Source organism: Neodiprion pinetum, chromosome 2 (assembly GCF_021155775.2).
Source record: "Neodiprion pinetum isolate iyNeoPine1 chromosome 2, iyNeoPine1.2, whole genome shotgun sequence".
NCBI lineage: Eukaryota > Metazoa > Arthropoda > Insecta > Hymenoptera > Diprionidae > Neodiprion > Neodiprion pinetum.
In genome coordinates this window covers 2430568-2445204 of record NC_060233.1, presented here as the reverse complement: position 1 = coordinate 2445204, position 14637 = coordinate 2430568, and the positions used below count along the sequence as shown (strand labels likewise).

General features: G+C 37.1%; 3 protein-coding genes across 5 annotated transcripts; 2 read left to right on the top strand and 1 right to left on the bottom strand.

Moving 5' to 3' along the window:
* Positions 1-165: 165 nt before the first annotated feature.
* Positions 166-3824, top strand: Pdp (pyruvate dehydrogenase [acetyl-transferring]-phosphatase 1-like protein, mitochondrial). Of its 2 annotated transcripts, XM_046614521.2 has the most exons (5): positions 166-316; positions 498-750; positions 1008-1149; positions 1476-1955; positions 2130-3824. In XM_046614521.2, the coding sequence occupies exons 2-5, from the start codon at positions 619-621 to the stop codon at positions 2810-2812; spliced, it is 1437 nt and encodes a 478-aa protein (XP_046470477.1). In that variant the 5' UTR covers positions 166-316; positions 498-618; the 3' UTR covers positions 2813-3824. The 2 variants fall into 2 exon arrangements, with proteins under 2 accessions (XP_046470477.1, XP_046470476.1); XM_046614520.2 differs by having other exon boundaries at positions 166-750.
* Vps4 (vacuolar protein sorting 4) lies at positions 3206-6594 on the bottom strand. The gene is made up of 6 exons (XM_046614523.2): positions 6232-6594; positions 6030-6141; positions 5473-5849; positions 5108-5375; positions 4582-5024; positions 3206-4420 (listed from the first exon to the last, which is right to left on the bottom strand). The coding sequence occupies exons 1-6, from the start codon at positions 6253-6255 to the stop codon at positions 4319-4321; spliced, it is 1326 nt and encodes a 441-aa protein (XP_046470479.1). The 5' UTR covers positions 6256-6594; the 3' UTR covers positions 3206-4318.
* Positions 6595-7028: 434 nt separating this feature from the next.
* On the top strand, positions 7029-14487 carry ago (F-box and WD-40 domain protein 7). Of its 2 annotated transcripts, none has more exons than XM_046614518.2 (8): positions 7029-7332; positions 8042-8257; positions 8342-8574; positions 8724-8826; positions 8898-9416; positions 9812-10219; positions 10380-10695; positions 10795-14487. In XM_046614518.2, exons 2-8 carry the CDS (start codon positions 8051-8053, stop codon positions 10956-10958), a joined length of 1950 nt encoding a protein of 649 aa, XP_046470474.1. In that variant the 5' UTR covers positions 7029-7332; positions 8042-8050; the 3' UTR covers positions 10959-14487. The 2 variants fall into 2 exon arrangements, with proteins under 2 accessions (XP_046470474.1, XP_046470475.1); XM_046614519.2 differs by having other exon boundaries at positions 7988-8257.
* The last annotated feature ends 150 nt before the right edge of the window (positions 14488-14637 follow it).

Below are 14637 nucleotides of genomic sequence, written 5' to 3'. Positions count from 1 at the left end.
CAAGGAAGCGACATTGAAAAGAGCCCGCCAAATTCAAATTCGTTTCCAGATTCTTAGTACCCACGAGTTATGGCAACAGTTAAATGAACGGTGTAGTATTGGACGGGGTTCATCCCATACGAATAATTATTATATTTCTCAATCACTGTTGTACTCAACGCTGTAGTCGTTGTACAATTTTCTCGTTCCAACTTGAAATCCGCATTTGCGAAATATGAGTTGAGAATCACTGATTACACGTTTGAAGTTAGCAACAAATATTTGCGCGAACACAATCCAACCCCGTGCTCGTCCGAGGATCGGAGCAAGAGACGAGGTCAGTCGCTGAAATTGTTAACTATTTTAAGACTCGAAGATTTTCTATTTGTTAACTCACAGGGTGAGAATGCCCTAGAGAAACAGTGTTGAATCTGCCAATAGTAGCCTAAATTAGCGTGAATTTAATTCATCAGCCAGCCAAGTGTGGCAAATTCACGAATCTTCTAACCTTCTTCCAGTGTGCCTAATTTGAAAAAAATGTGCTGGAAAAGTGGCGGTACCGTAAACAGTTTTTATATCTTTTGAAACAAAAGTTTCTCCTGTAGAAGATACGAAATCATTATCTGTAAGGTCTGTAGGATGGTACTCCGTAGTTGTGCCCCCCGGCTTGTTTTAAATTGCACCAACGTCGGTACCAGGCACATCAAATATCCAGTCGATAAAGCTCAACAGCGATTCTACGCCACCTTACCTCGTCTCACTCCTCAAGAGGTATGAACCTTATTTGAAATTATTTTAGAGCATGCAGTTACTATCAAACGCATCAATCTTAACAGATGAACAAACAATTATCACTCATCTAATTGAACATTGATTGAGCTCATGCTTACCACATAGCACTTGTTTTCGTTACTCCTTGATTCCATATAATCTAATATAGGTTGGTACATTTTTCCCATGGTTAGTCAATAAACAACTGATTCACTTTAACTGGAAGATAAAATGAATGTTACTTGTTTAAATTGTAGGTGACGTCTATATTACAAGCCAATGAGTATGCCAAAGATTTTGATGGTCCAAATTCAATTAAATGCTACGACTCAAATCAACTGGCATCTAATAATCCTATAGAGGACACCAGATCCGAGGCACAATGTCTTTTAACAAAAGGTAAAAAATACATGAATTCACAATGCTTGAAATTTTTATTGTAATTTGTTCCACGTGCACAGTATTATATTGTAATAATAGTTTGGAAACGTCGATGTGGGTGGTGTATCAGATAGCTTAATTATTGCAAGCATGTTTGAAGAATTGCATGAAATTTGTCGACTCAATAATTCGTTGATTAAATCTTGGGTCTTGTGTTCGGGAAAGCTATTTTAGACACACAGAATAGCAATAGGAACATTTGCACAATTGTACATTTTGTTGTGTCTTCTGAAAAAAAATAAAAATAAGAATCAAACGAACAATGAATGAATTTCTTTTATTAGGTACGTTGTTGGGAGTATTTGATGGTCACGGAGGTGGTGCCTGTGCTCAGGTTATTTCGAAACGACTGTTCCACTACATTTCTGCATGCTTACTTCCCACTGAGATATTAAAAAAGTATCTCAACTCGATTGAGAGTGACGATAGGAGGTTGGAACTGATAGAAAGTTTCAATGATAAAGTAGAGCTTGTTGCCGATATCCGAGAACTCTATCAAGCAAGTTTTTTTTCATTCGTCAAAGAGCTGGTCGAACATGGATCTACAAAAGAATTTCACATGGAAACAGCTCTTGAAAATGCCTTTCTTAGATTGGATAACGATCTTTCCTGCGAAGCCTTGATGAAACTAAGTAGAAAAGATGCCGCAAGGACTCTCGCCGTTGCAATGTCTGGTGCTGTGGCTGTGATAGCCCACATAGACGGACCTCACTTGCATGTTGCTGGTCTTGGAGATTGCCAAGCTGTGCTTGGCGTACTTTCAGGTGCTACATATGTATAACATGTTCAACATTAAAAATTCATTTGTTACATCTAACTTGACTATAAACTGTGCGAAAAAACCATTATAGAATACCATTCCATCAATGCACTGACAAAGTGATGACAGAATTTAGAGGATATTTTATTGAATATTGAATTTTCTTTCTTATTCTCAGAAAATGATGCATGGTCAGCGAAGATGATGACGGTGGAACATAACAGTGATAACCGTACAGAAGTAGAAAGGATTTTATCTGAGCATCCGAACAACGAACGGTCTACTGTAATAAAGATGGAGCGTCTCCTTGGTCAACTCGCACCTCTGCGTGCTATGGGAGACTTTAGATATAAATGGAGTAAGGAGATATTGAAGGATGTAGTAGTGCCGTATTTTGGTGAAAGTGCTATCCCTCCGAATTATCATACTCCTCCGTATCTAACTGCTAAACCAGAAGTACACTATCATAGATTGACCCCAAGAGATAAATTTCTGATAATTGGTAGCGATGGATTGTGGGAGTTGATATCACCTTTGGAAGCAGTCAGACTTGTCGGTGAGCACATGAGCGGAAAAGTAACTCTGAGTCCGCTGAAACTCCCGAGAAAAAACATGAAGCTATCAGAAATTAATGAGATGCTACTACAGCGTAAAGATGGCCTGAAAAAAAAACCACTAGACAGTAATGCAGCTACGCATTTATTGCGAAATGCGCTCGGAGGTACGGAGTATGGTATAGACCATGGAAAATTGTCCCAATTATTGACATTGCCTGGTGAAGTAGTTAGAGTATTTCGTGATGACATTACTATCACTGTTGCGTACTTTGACTCTGAATTCTTAAGGCACTGTCCTCCGTGATTATTATATAAGCCTGAAGTCATTGTAAGCAACTTCTTCAGCTTTGAATGCTGAAATGCAGATGCAATTATCCAGTGCTGAAGGAGATAATCTCTCTTGACGCTATTTGAATCAAACCGTTTCACCAAAACCAGTATCTTTATATACTTTTATTTCTGCTGAATCAATCGCTGGCGATTTTACGCATCTCTACTTACTGCCATAGATTATTTTAGCGTATTATACGTATATTTATGTAATTCACATTAGCAGCATCGACAGAAGTATTCATTAGCTGACCTTTTTAAACTTGCAACGAAAATGCTTATAACTATGTGCAAAAGGCGCTATAGCAGTTAAAGTTTAACAAGTATAACCGACTTGAGAGTGTATAAGAAGTTTTTGAATACCTGCCAGATAATGAAGCTTAGATACGTATTTATTGCGAGATGCAGTTGGGCGGTACCAAACTCAATATAAGTAATGAAAAATCGATGTTTATTGAGCTTGCCGAGGAAGGGAGTGTGAATTTTTTGTGATGTCATTAGAATTGCTGTTGCATAACTTGGTTTCGAACCCTTTAAAAGTATACGATCCTTTTCGGCTAAATCCGGACTTCTCATTTTGTGATATTTTTACAATTCAGGCGTTTATTGAAATGCAACTGTGAACTGTCTAATTCAAATACATTATAATAACTTGTTATTTATTTAGTTAACAATAAAAACACAATTTACATAGTACAAGTACTAATTATACTTATTATTAACACATTGATATACATCACGTATGGATGAAAACCTGTGCGGATGTTTTATTTTGCAATTTTGTGAGTACCTCGAGCCTATTTTATTTCTTATTCATTGCCGGTGAGTACACAGTAATGTACACCTTCCGTATATATCTTAAAAGATCATCTCGATATTAATTGCATTAACGTAAAAAATTGTAAGGAAGTAGAAAAATATTATTTAATAATCAATGATCATAACTTTGTAAGTAATACATCTAGGGATTCTTAGCTACGTGGAAACCGAGGGTGAAAAAAGCAATTGACTGATTAGCAATGCCAAGAGTAAATTTCATGTAAGTGCAGCTACTTTGTTCGTAAAATTGCAGATTATTTTGCTGCGACCGTAGACATGACTTATTATTCATTTATTTTTATTTATTTCTGTCAAACGTAATTATAATATTTTCGCAGATAGATAATGTTGTATATTTAATATTTATACATTATAATTACATGTAAAATTACGCCCAAGGACTGGTGCCATTCATGCTTATCATTGGTAATTTATATAATTTTAATTCAATTGTATATCATCGACAGCAAAAGAAATATGTCGAGTATCTTACAAGGACTTGAAAGAAAATCTGGTGAAGCTATTTTTCATTTTCTTGCTTTTTTTTCATACAAACGCTAAATCTGTGTTTCATCCTAATTCGGAATAAGGCAAGCGTGTATAACTTTGTGTATGTCTTAATTGTGGGTGAAATTCTTTTGTAACTGGATTGTAGATTGCTTCAGCCTTCTTGGCCGAAATCTTCCTTAAACTTCTCCAGCTTTGCCATATCATCCTCATTAACTGTCGGACGTGTGGTAGCCAGTGACTTCATCATGTCTTTCTAAATTGATAAAAATAAAAGTCGTTAGAATCATCATTAAAAAATTTCACTGAATAGAAAGACAAAAAATACACCCACAATTCTGTGCATCATGTTTTTGTTTACAGAACTATGAAAAAATTAGCAAATAAATTTATAGGTATCGGCTAACTCATCCTTACCATAGTGACTGGAGGTTCGAAGAGCTTATCTCCCTCAACTTCCATCCAGGTCATTTCGATGGCACCAGGTGAGCCCGGAGAGCAAGGGGTGAGAAGGTCATCGACAATTATTGTTGGATCTTTCGGAGAAGGTCCGCGCACTTTTTTGAAATGGGTGGCCGTTTGAACTTGCCTCACAGGCTGCATAAGTGCGTCACGAACAATAATGCTTATGTCAGCTCCCGAGTAGCCATCAGTTGCGGCTGCTAATTTCTTAAAATCATCCTCGGACAGGACGTGAGCGGTATTACCAAGGTGAAGTTTGAACATAACCATACGAGCATGCTCTTCTGGAAGGGGAATATAAATTCGCTTCTCAAAACGTCTTCTGATTGCAGAGTCCAATACCCAGGGTATATTGGTTGCACCGAGAACAAGAATTCCCTCGTTGTCAGTCCCAACACCTAGAAGAAAAACAAAGGGTGCGTTACATTCAAACCCTGAATGAAACTGGGAAAACTGAGCTCTTTGAATTTTATCTTCACACCTTGCATTTGAACTAGAAATTCGGTTTTTATTCTGCGAGCAGATTCAGATTCGTTGTCTGATCTTGAGGAGCAGAGAGAATCTACCTCATCAATAAATATTATACTAGGCTTGCGTTGGCGTGCCAATTCGAATAGATTCTTCACTAGCTTCTCAGATTCTCCGAGCCACTTACTGACCAGGTCTGATGAAGATACAGACAAGAAAGTGGAGTTGTTTGCTTCAGTTGCTACTGCTTTTGCTAGATACGATTTACCAGTACCAGGAGGCTGGAATAAATATAAACATATATAGTGGGAATACATAACAAATGATACAAAAATATACATATAACATAAATTGAAGGGTTTTGGGTCTGAAACTTACGCCAAAGAGCAGAATGCCTTTCCATGGGATACGTTTCCCAGTAAACAGATGTGGGAAACGAATGGGCAAGATAACAGCCTCTTTTAGAGCTTCCTTAGCAAGGTCCAACCCTGCGACATCACTCCACTTTACTTGTGGTTTCTCAATTACTATTGCCCCTTCCAATTTGCTTTGTAATTTCTTTTTTTCTGGATCGCTGTCACTGTCGCTATCCCCACTGTCACCCTTTTTATCATCGCTTTTAGAATTACTCTCTCCATCTTTGACCGGTTTCTTTTTTCCCTTCTTTAGATATTCCTTCAGCTTCTCAGCTCGGTCCAGGTATTGTAAACACTTTGTCCTAATGCTTTCCTTGGCCCGTTCTCCCTGAGCCTCATCTGAAAACAAGTTTGATTGGTGAAATGAAGCGAAGTTGAATGAAGTGAACATTGAATAAAGTGTTTGCATTTTGAAAACAAAGTCAACAAATATGTATTTGAGAAAACTTATTCATGCCACAGAAGTGAATTGGAAGAAGAATCGAGAGTCTGAGGCATGTAAATACTGATGATGTGTACATTTGATTGAATGAAGAAAGTATTCAACGCCGTGTTCATAGTGCTTCAGAGCCTCTTCATAGTTTTTGTTCCGATCTTCCTCGGTGGCCTTGGTAACCAGGTCTATGGCTTTCTGTATTTATACGGGTAGAAAACGAGAATAATTGGTCAATTGAAAATATCCAGGCTTAAAATTTGAGGAAACCTTCCCAATAGTTAGTACCTGTAATGTTGTTCCTGCTGCCATTTTATTGTGAAATGGCTCCTCCCTAACCTTAGCTCACCAGAGTGAAGTATGCGGAATTCAAGAAAGTCTTGAACTGATGATATTAATGCTGTTTTATACACGTGCAAAAAAAGCTCAGTTATCCATAAATAAATTATCGAACGCACGTTGCGTAAACTGCCTCGATCGCTCTCGATTGGAGAAGTTTGCTGTTCTGTCAAATTTTTAACCTTCAAAATTTAGGTCTCTGACGTCACTGACGGTGACTCCTACTCTACCATTACCATGACCCTACCACCGCTGCATCGGGCTGATCCAGCGAATGAATTTTTAAAAAAATGTATCCCGTACGCATTGACTCTCCAGGCAAAAAAAACCTTGGGCGATCTCATTTGAACGCAGCTTTGGCGTCCTCTCACGGAGTTCCGGGTGAACTAGTCGTGTAGAGATGTGGAAATGAGCACTGATCTCGTGAGCCCCAAATCATAAACCGACACTAGCGCTGCAATACCCGAAGTTAAACTAACGGGTCACCCGGGTGATAGTCTATCAGAAACAGATTTAGTCACATGGTCTTGTCACTTTAACCAATGACATACGCAATAAACCACGTGATTCGTTAGTTCCGCTAAGGTTATTGAGGCGCTGGTATCGATTTCGTCTGCTTCTGATCGAATCAAAAGGGCCTAGGTCGCTAGTCACTAGTCAGCCATCCAGTTAGTACAGAGATCAGTGGAAACGCGGCTAGAGTGTGTTGAGAACGTGGTCTTTTAACCGAAGTAAACGCATGTGCAAAGGCATCGTGCGAAGCACGGAGTTCGAAGGGAACAACTTCGGTTCGTCGATGGATCCTACGCCGTGTTTATCAGCGTTTATTGTTTTTATTTGCAGAGATTAGTGGTGGAATAATAATTGTGGGGAATAAATTTGCGAGATTATAACCTAACCGAGGTGTACCATACGAGAAATGCGTGCCGTGTGTAGTTGATAGAAAATTAATTACAACCCCGAACAAGTTGGGACGTCTCGCGCGAGGCGAGACACTGAATAAACCCGTACCGCTGAAGGAAGGCAGAGAAGTGGAAATCAGTCGACCATGTATGAACCTATTTGATTTTTTCCACACTTCTTTCACCGCCGTTTTGCATCTAGCCATTTTATCGAGTGGTAAATCGCTCCCTGCTTCCCAGGGTGTGGCAAACCGGCCCTTTGTTACATTTTCTCTTAAAGGCTATCTTCAAAATGGCAAGTTCTACTTGTGCTCTTTTTCAAGGTTAGGGTTTACCTCAATTGTAGTTCGAATTATCATCCGTGTATTTCATCCGTGTGATTTTTATCACACACCTCAATTCACCTCTCTTACCATTTTCACATATTTTCTTTAACCTCCATTAAAATCTAATTCAATTCATTAATACCTCCGACTGATTATTATTATGTATCAATTGCTTTCATTTCATTTCGAACCAATATCATGACCATACTTGTCGTCGATCACAGGTGTAGCATAAACAAGTTTCTTTTCATAACTGTGGCTCAAATTAGGAGCAATATTGCAAATTGGAAGCTTTTCATTTTTAATAGCAGTGATTTGGAGCTCTTAACTTTCATTTAATATTTACTCTATCTCAAAGAATTCTCTAGCGGCAGTGGCTGTGCAAAATTAGCTCGATATGTTATTTTAGTATGAAACATCTTTTTACCGTCCAAACATTACACAGCAAAAGATTAATATGACGACTGTTTGACCTAGAGAATCTCACTCCAATATAATGCTTTCAATTTTCTGGGCCTGTGATAACGCCAGAACTCAGTGATGTCTACCCCTTCGTCGTCGTCCAAGGCGTTAGGAGGAGAAAAACCAGGAGGTACAAGCCCTAGTCCCGTTGAAGGTGTTGAAGGTGTTCCAGGACCAAGTACACTAGATCCTCTGCAATCCGCACTTGTGCACGATGGGGAGTCTGAGGATTATGGAGAAGAAGGCGAGGAAGAAGAAGAGGATAGTATGGATGAAGAAAGCGAGGTAGATAAGAGAAGAGCATTGTAAATACAAAAGTATGTTGTCGTTACTCTGCTTATTTAAAACTTTCTTTTCATCAATGTTCAGACAAGTGATGGGGGCATGTATTGCGATGCCGAATGTGGAGAAGAGAATGATGCCAACGACTGCCATTCGTTATCGTTGCAATCATCGCCGACATTACCACCGAGACCTCTTAGTCCCATACTTCACACATGTGTTCCACTAGACGCAGTACAGCCTCAGAGGAAACGTAAAAGCGAAGCTGAGTCTACACTGCCCTGTAAAAAGCTTAACCCAGAGGAAAAGACTTATATTATGTGAGTAGTTTGAACTTGTTACATTTTTTGTTTTTTTGAAATTCAATATGGTACATACAATTGTTTAACAATGCCAATTTGCTTGCAACAGGGAGATATAATTGTGTTAGATCATTGTAAACTATTTTTAATTTTAACTAATTTTGTAGGGTTGTGAAACGGGTTGACGACAAAGGGAAGCATGTGAGAAGCATCATTCCGACCCGAGACAATCCCCCACCTGAAATGAGCAGTTGGTTATTACAGTTTCAGGTAAGTGGTGAAGACTGTGGAGTTTATGTTATTAATGACAATAGACCTTTGAGTAAAATAAATTGTTACAGAGATGGTCAAATGCAGAAAGGATGTTGGCTATTGATGAGCTAATAGAAAGATGCGAACCAACCCAAGTTCGGCATATGATGCAAGTCATCGAACCACAATTTCAGAGGGACTTTATTTCGTTACTCCCTAAAGAGTTGGCATTGTCAGTCTTAGCCTTCTTAGAACCAAGAGATTTATTGCGAGCCGCGCAAACATGCAGAAATTGGCGCTTTCTTGCAGATGACAATCTATTGTGGAAAGAAAAATGCCGAGCAACCGGGATAGAAGACCTTAAAGATCTACCTACGCCAAAACGTAAAAATAGTCGAAATTCAAATAGTTGCTCCTCGCCATGGAAGCAGGCATATATGAGGCAGCATAACATAAAAATGAATTGGAGAACTAAACCGATTCGTACACCCAAAGTCTTAAAGGGTCACGACGATCATGTCATTACCTGTCTCCAGTTTTCTGGCAATCGAATTGTCAGTGGCTCAGACGACAATACCCTCAAAGTTTGGTCTGCTGTTACAGGAAAGGTAATTCAAATGTTTTAAACTCTATTTCCCGTACTTTACAACAATTTTAAATTATTCTTTGTCAAGTACCTACTTTATAAAATACTGTATTCGGTAAAATTCATATGATTATTTTGTTAGACCCAAGTATTCTGTACGATTTTGTTATAAATTACAAAATTTTATGTTTGATATTGTATCACATCCTATCTAGTCCTATGTTGAATGTTGCGACATTACTTTGTTTAAAAATACTGGGATTTTTTCACATTCATTTCTATTGCACCATTTTTAAAGCATCTAAATAATGTTCATAGACGTACCCGCTATGAAATAAGAACATTGCTCCATATAAAACACGCAGAAGCAAGCACCCTCGATATAAAAATAAAACCACATCAATTTTATGTCAACAGTGTTTAAGAACACTGGTTGGGCATACGGGTGGTGTCTGGTCCTCACAGATGTCTGGTACTACAGTAATCAGTGGGAGCACAGACCGCACCTTAAAGGTTTGGAACGCAGAGACGGGCCAGTGCATACATACGCTTTACGGTCACACATCGACAGTAAGGTGTATGCACCTCCATGGCAACAAGGTGGTCAGTGGCAGCAGAGACGCTACACTAAGGGTGTGGCAAGTTGATACAGGGGAGTGTCTCCATGTTTTGGTCGGACATCTCGCAGCTGTTAGATGCGTGCAATATGATGGAAAACTCGTGGTCAGTGGGGCTTATGACTATATGGTCAAAGTATGGAATCCTGAACGAGAAGAGTGCCTTCACACACTGCAAGGACATACCAATCGCGTTTATTCCCTTCAAGTAAGAGCTTTTGGAAGAAATCATTGCAGTTTAACTTTATGTAATAGGTGTAATATTTAGTATTATTATCCGAAACAATTTAAAATGTTCTTAGCAAATAGCTGCTGCGGTATAATTACATCATTTAATAGTAATTGCTATTTCCTCTTGTCTCGTTTAGTTTGACGGTATCCATGTGGTGAGTGGATCGTTGGACACGAGCATTAGGGTATGGGAAGTTGAGACGGGAGCGTGTAGGCACACCCTGATGGGTCATCAGTCTCTTACTTCGGGCATGGAGCTCCGTAACAATATTCTTGTATCTGGTAATGCCGATTCTACAGTCAAAGTTTGGGATATTGTTAGTGGGCATTGTCTGCAAACTCTTTCCGGGCCAAACAAACATCAATCCGCAGTTACCTGTCTGCAGTTTAACAGTCACTTTGTGATTACATCCTCTGATGACGGGACTGTCAAACTGTGGGATGTTAAGACTGGTGGGTCTCATCTCTTTGCTCAAAGCAATGTCACAATATCAGAGCTACCGCATTGGAACCGAACTGTAAAATGATATTTGTTTTAAAACGTGATTTTAGGAGACTTCATAAGAAATCTTGTGGCTCTGGAGAGTGGGGGTAGTGGAGGTGTAGTTTGGAGAATTCGAGCAAGCGATACGAAGCTGGTGTGTGCCGTGGGCAGTCGTAATGGTACCGAGGAAACCAAACTGCTGGTTCTTGACTTTGACGTAGAGGCCAAATAGTCTTCCCGTCTTTGGGCGAGACGACGCCTCTATGTGACTTCTGTACATACTATAATTAGGTAGCATAACCAATCTACTGTACAATGTTCATGTATTACATGGTGTGATTGTGATAAGACTGCATGAAATTATTGTGAAGGGAGTTCTAAAATGAGCGTTAGGTTCTTCACAATGAATATTTGTTGATTGTGGGTCGTACGTACTGCAAAGTACAAATATAAAATTCAAATCTTACGGCAAATTGCGGAATATTAGGAGCTATCGAAGTTATTACGCAATTGTTGGACAATTCAGGATAAATCTTATCAACGGATTCATACTGTTCTGAAAGAATTCAATTATTGGCATGTACATATTATGTCCTAAGAGGAAGCAAGATCTTAAAGGTTTACCGCGCTAATCAGCTCAGTTTATAGAACAATTTACAGAATTACCCCGCGCTGAGAAATCGCTGTAATCAAAATTTCCATTCACACAGAGCTGAGCTGTGCCCCATTTATTTGAATTGAAATAAAGTTGATTTCGCTTCTTCTCACAACTCAATGTGAAACTTGTGCAACTCATCAAAACTTTAACGTAAAACCTAGTTTTTTTTGTTTTTTTTTATCGAATCATTGAAGAAATATCGTAAGGAATTAAAATTAGCGACTTTGTATGTACAAAGTTTGGCATTTTTTCTCTAGATTGACTTCTTCGCTCTTATCATATATATGATGGAACAAAACCACTTACTCGTTCGATAGTAATAAATGGGACACAGTGCACTTGACAAGTCCGCAAAAACTGCCCTGAGATCTAGTATGTCACGTTAACATACGTTAAGTTGAACTAAAGTACAACGAAAATAATGGCCAGAAATATTAAAAAACAGTACGAAAACATTCTAAAAAAAAAATTAAAGGTCTTTGCTATTCGCCGATTCACTTTTTCTTCACCGGGCAACCGCAGCAGCGCAAAATTTGTTACAATATATCAGTTTCAAATATACGAGACCTACCTGATGTTATCTGGGTATTTAGAATGCTATGCCGGGTTGAAAAGTCATATTTTATCGCACAAAATATATGTATATATATTTATGAAATATATATATATATTTTGTTCCCACGTATCATCCTCAGATAGGAATAGGTCGAGAATTGGTGCATATATACATATATACACACATATATACATATATATATATATATGTATGTATGTATGTATGTATGTATCAAAATTGAATCAATAACGCATATCTTCTGGACCTTGTGATCTTCAATGATAAGATTATAGCATGAGTACAACAAAATGCATGATTTGTGTGCTAGAATTTGACTTGGAATTAATAATGTGGACACTCAGAAAGCAAACATTTTTCAATCTATGCCAGTAAAGCAATAATTGTTGATTGATTTTTTTTTTTCCTTTTTTGTCTTTATAAATTCTGTTGAATTATTTTGAACGAAAGTGGAAACGAGTGAATGATTAGGGCATTATTATTTTCGAAAGAATTATAGATTTCGTTAATTTTATCAATTACTATTTATTGCTGTTAAATTAATTCGCATCGGGATCTAGGTATTGAATACGGCGATTGTTAATTTGAAAGAGAATATTCCTCTTGTGAATATCGCCTGGAAGAATAAAAAGAATTTTTTTTAATCTTGTAGAAATTTATTGTTTCATTTGTATTTACATTTGGAAAATGCCGTGCTAGAAATAATATTAGTATTTTACAATCAACGATGATCTCTTAAATGGATCAAATTGCACAGCAATACCTACGACTAACATACTATTTATCAAAGAAGATTTAAAAAAACCGTCGGGTTCTACAGGCATTTAGAATCTACCTTCTAGCCATCCCTAGATTATTATATTAAATCTTGTCACGTATCTTATGCGCATAAAATTGACTGATTAGTAATTCCTTGGCTGCTAAAAGTTCATAATTACCGTATTGAGTGAGACATGTTCATAACACGAATCGAACACGGCGTACACTCCAGCCTATACTTTATATTTAAGATGGATCCCAGCTAATTCAAAGTTACTTAAACAGAAAATAGAAAATAAAATTCGGATTCAACGGAATCTATGAAGGATCTGTAATGCTTTTGTTGAACATGTGATCGTCCGTTACGGAAGATTACGTGCTTTACACACTATCACAATTTGAATAAATTTCGTTGCTATTGCCCTGGCACAACAGAAAGCGAGGCGAGCATAAAGTCAATAATAACTAACATAATCAAAGAATTACACTTCTCGTCATGTACGTTTCTATTGTTAATATTATTATTACTGAGACTTGCACGCAATTTTAATTCAATTCTGTTTTTGAATAATGAGATCCTAATGTATGTGCCTAAATTAATGAGAAGCATTAGGAGTTGAAAAAAAAAAAATTTCGGTAAATTTTCTATGTACAATGAATGAGTACATGTATATCGTATATTTTCATTGAAATGAGAAAGAAACTGCGGGTAAAAAATTATTGATAGGTGGCGAATATTGTTGTGTAGTGGAATGTAGATTTGATTTGCATATAACTTGCTAAAAGAAAAATTACCAATTTTTTAGGGTTGAATTTCGTATTTCACAAAAATGTGTTAGTATTATATGACTGAGGTGTAAATCTATAATGAGCGTTGGAAGAATTCATTATCAATATTGGATTTCTTTTCTTACAGTAATATCGTTTTCATAATTCTTTAAAGAGCGTACAGCTAGGATGAAATTGAATTATCCATATTATGTACAAGATAAAAAATTGAAACATCATTCAATTACCGAGTAATACATAATAGAAAAATAACGATTAATCAGTGGGACAGTACGTGAGTTTTACGACCATAAACAATTTCGGCACGATTAACAGTGAACATTTATTCAAGAAGGAAACAAATTTGAGCTCGCCATATATTAATATTCTGGTGAGATGTCTTATAATGTATAATTGCTGCATAAGCTGCAAGCATTTACCACAATTCGTGCCTATTTCTCATTAATATAATGCAAAAATAATTATATGGCGATGTATTGGGGGAATTAACTTGAGGATAAGATCTGCGGAGGGGCAATTAAAAGCAAATGTCATTAAAATTTAGGATTGTAATTAACGTAATTCGTGGATTTACCTAAGATAAGAGGTACTATATTATATATTAGCATTTGTGCGAGAATTTCTTCTAGTATTGAGCAACTACTGTGAACCGAACAAATATTAACGATCATAATAATAACAATTCTCAATCATCATTCTCTACAATACTTTACAAATGTTTAAACTATATGTATATGTTTGTGTTTTAAAAACGGTTATTCAAATCGTATCATGGCTATGAGTTCGGCAGCTTTTTACTCGAGCTTAACAATTATTTGATAATTGTTTTTTTGTGCTAAAATTGTAATTATGTATCTCTTAAATGATAAATCCATGTACGAACTAGTTAATTGTAAAAAAAAAAAAAAACAGGAGGAACGGAAACGAAATTAAATCCAGATAATATTTTGGAAATGCAGTAAACGGGTCAACTTTTATGTAGCGACCTTCGATTTGAACATCTATTTTATGTATAACAAAAATCTGTTTCAGTCATGATACAATGAGAAGAGTTGTGTTTTACTTTATTATTATTTTATTTTTTAATTTTTTGTGAATTTTTCAAACTTGTGCAATACGCGTGCAAAAGTG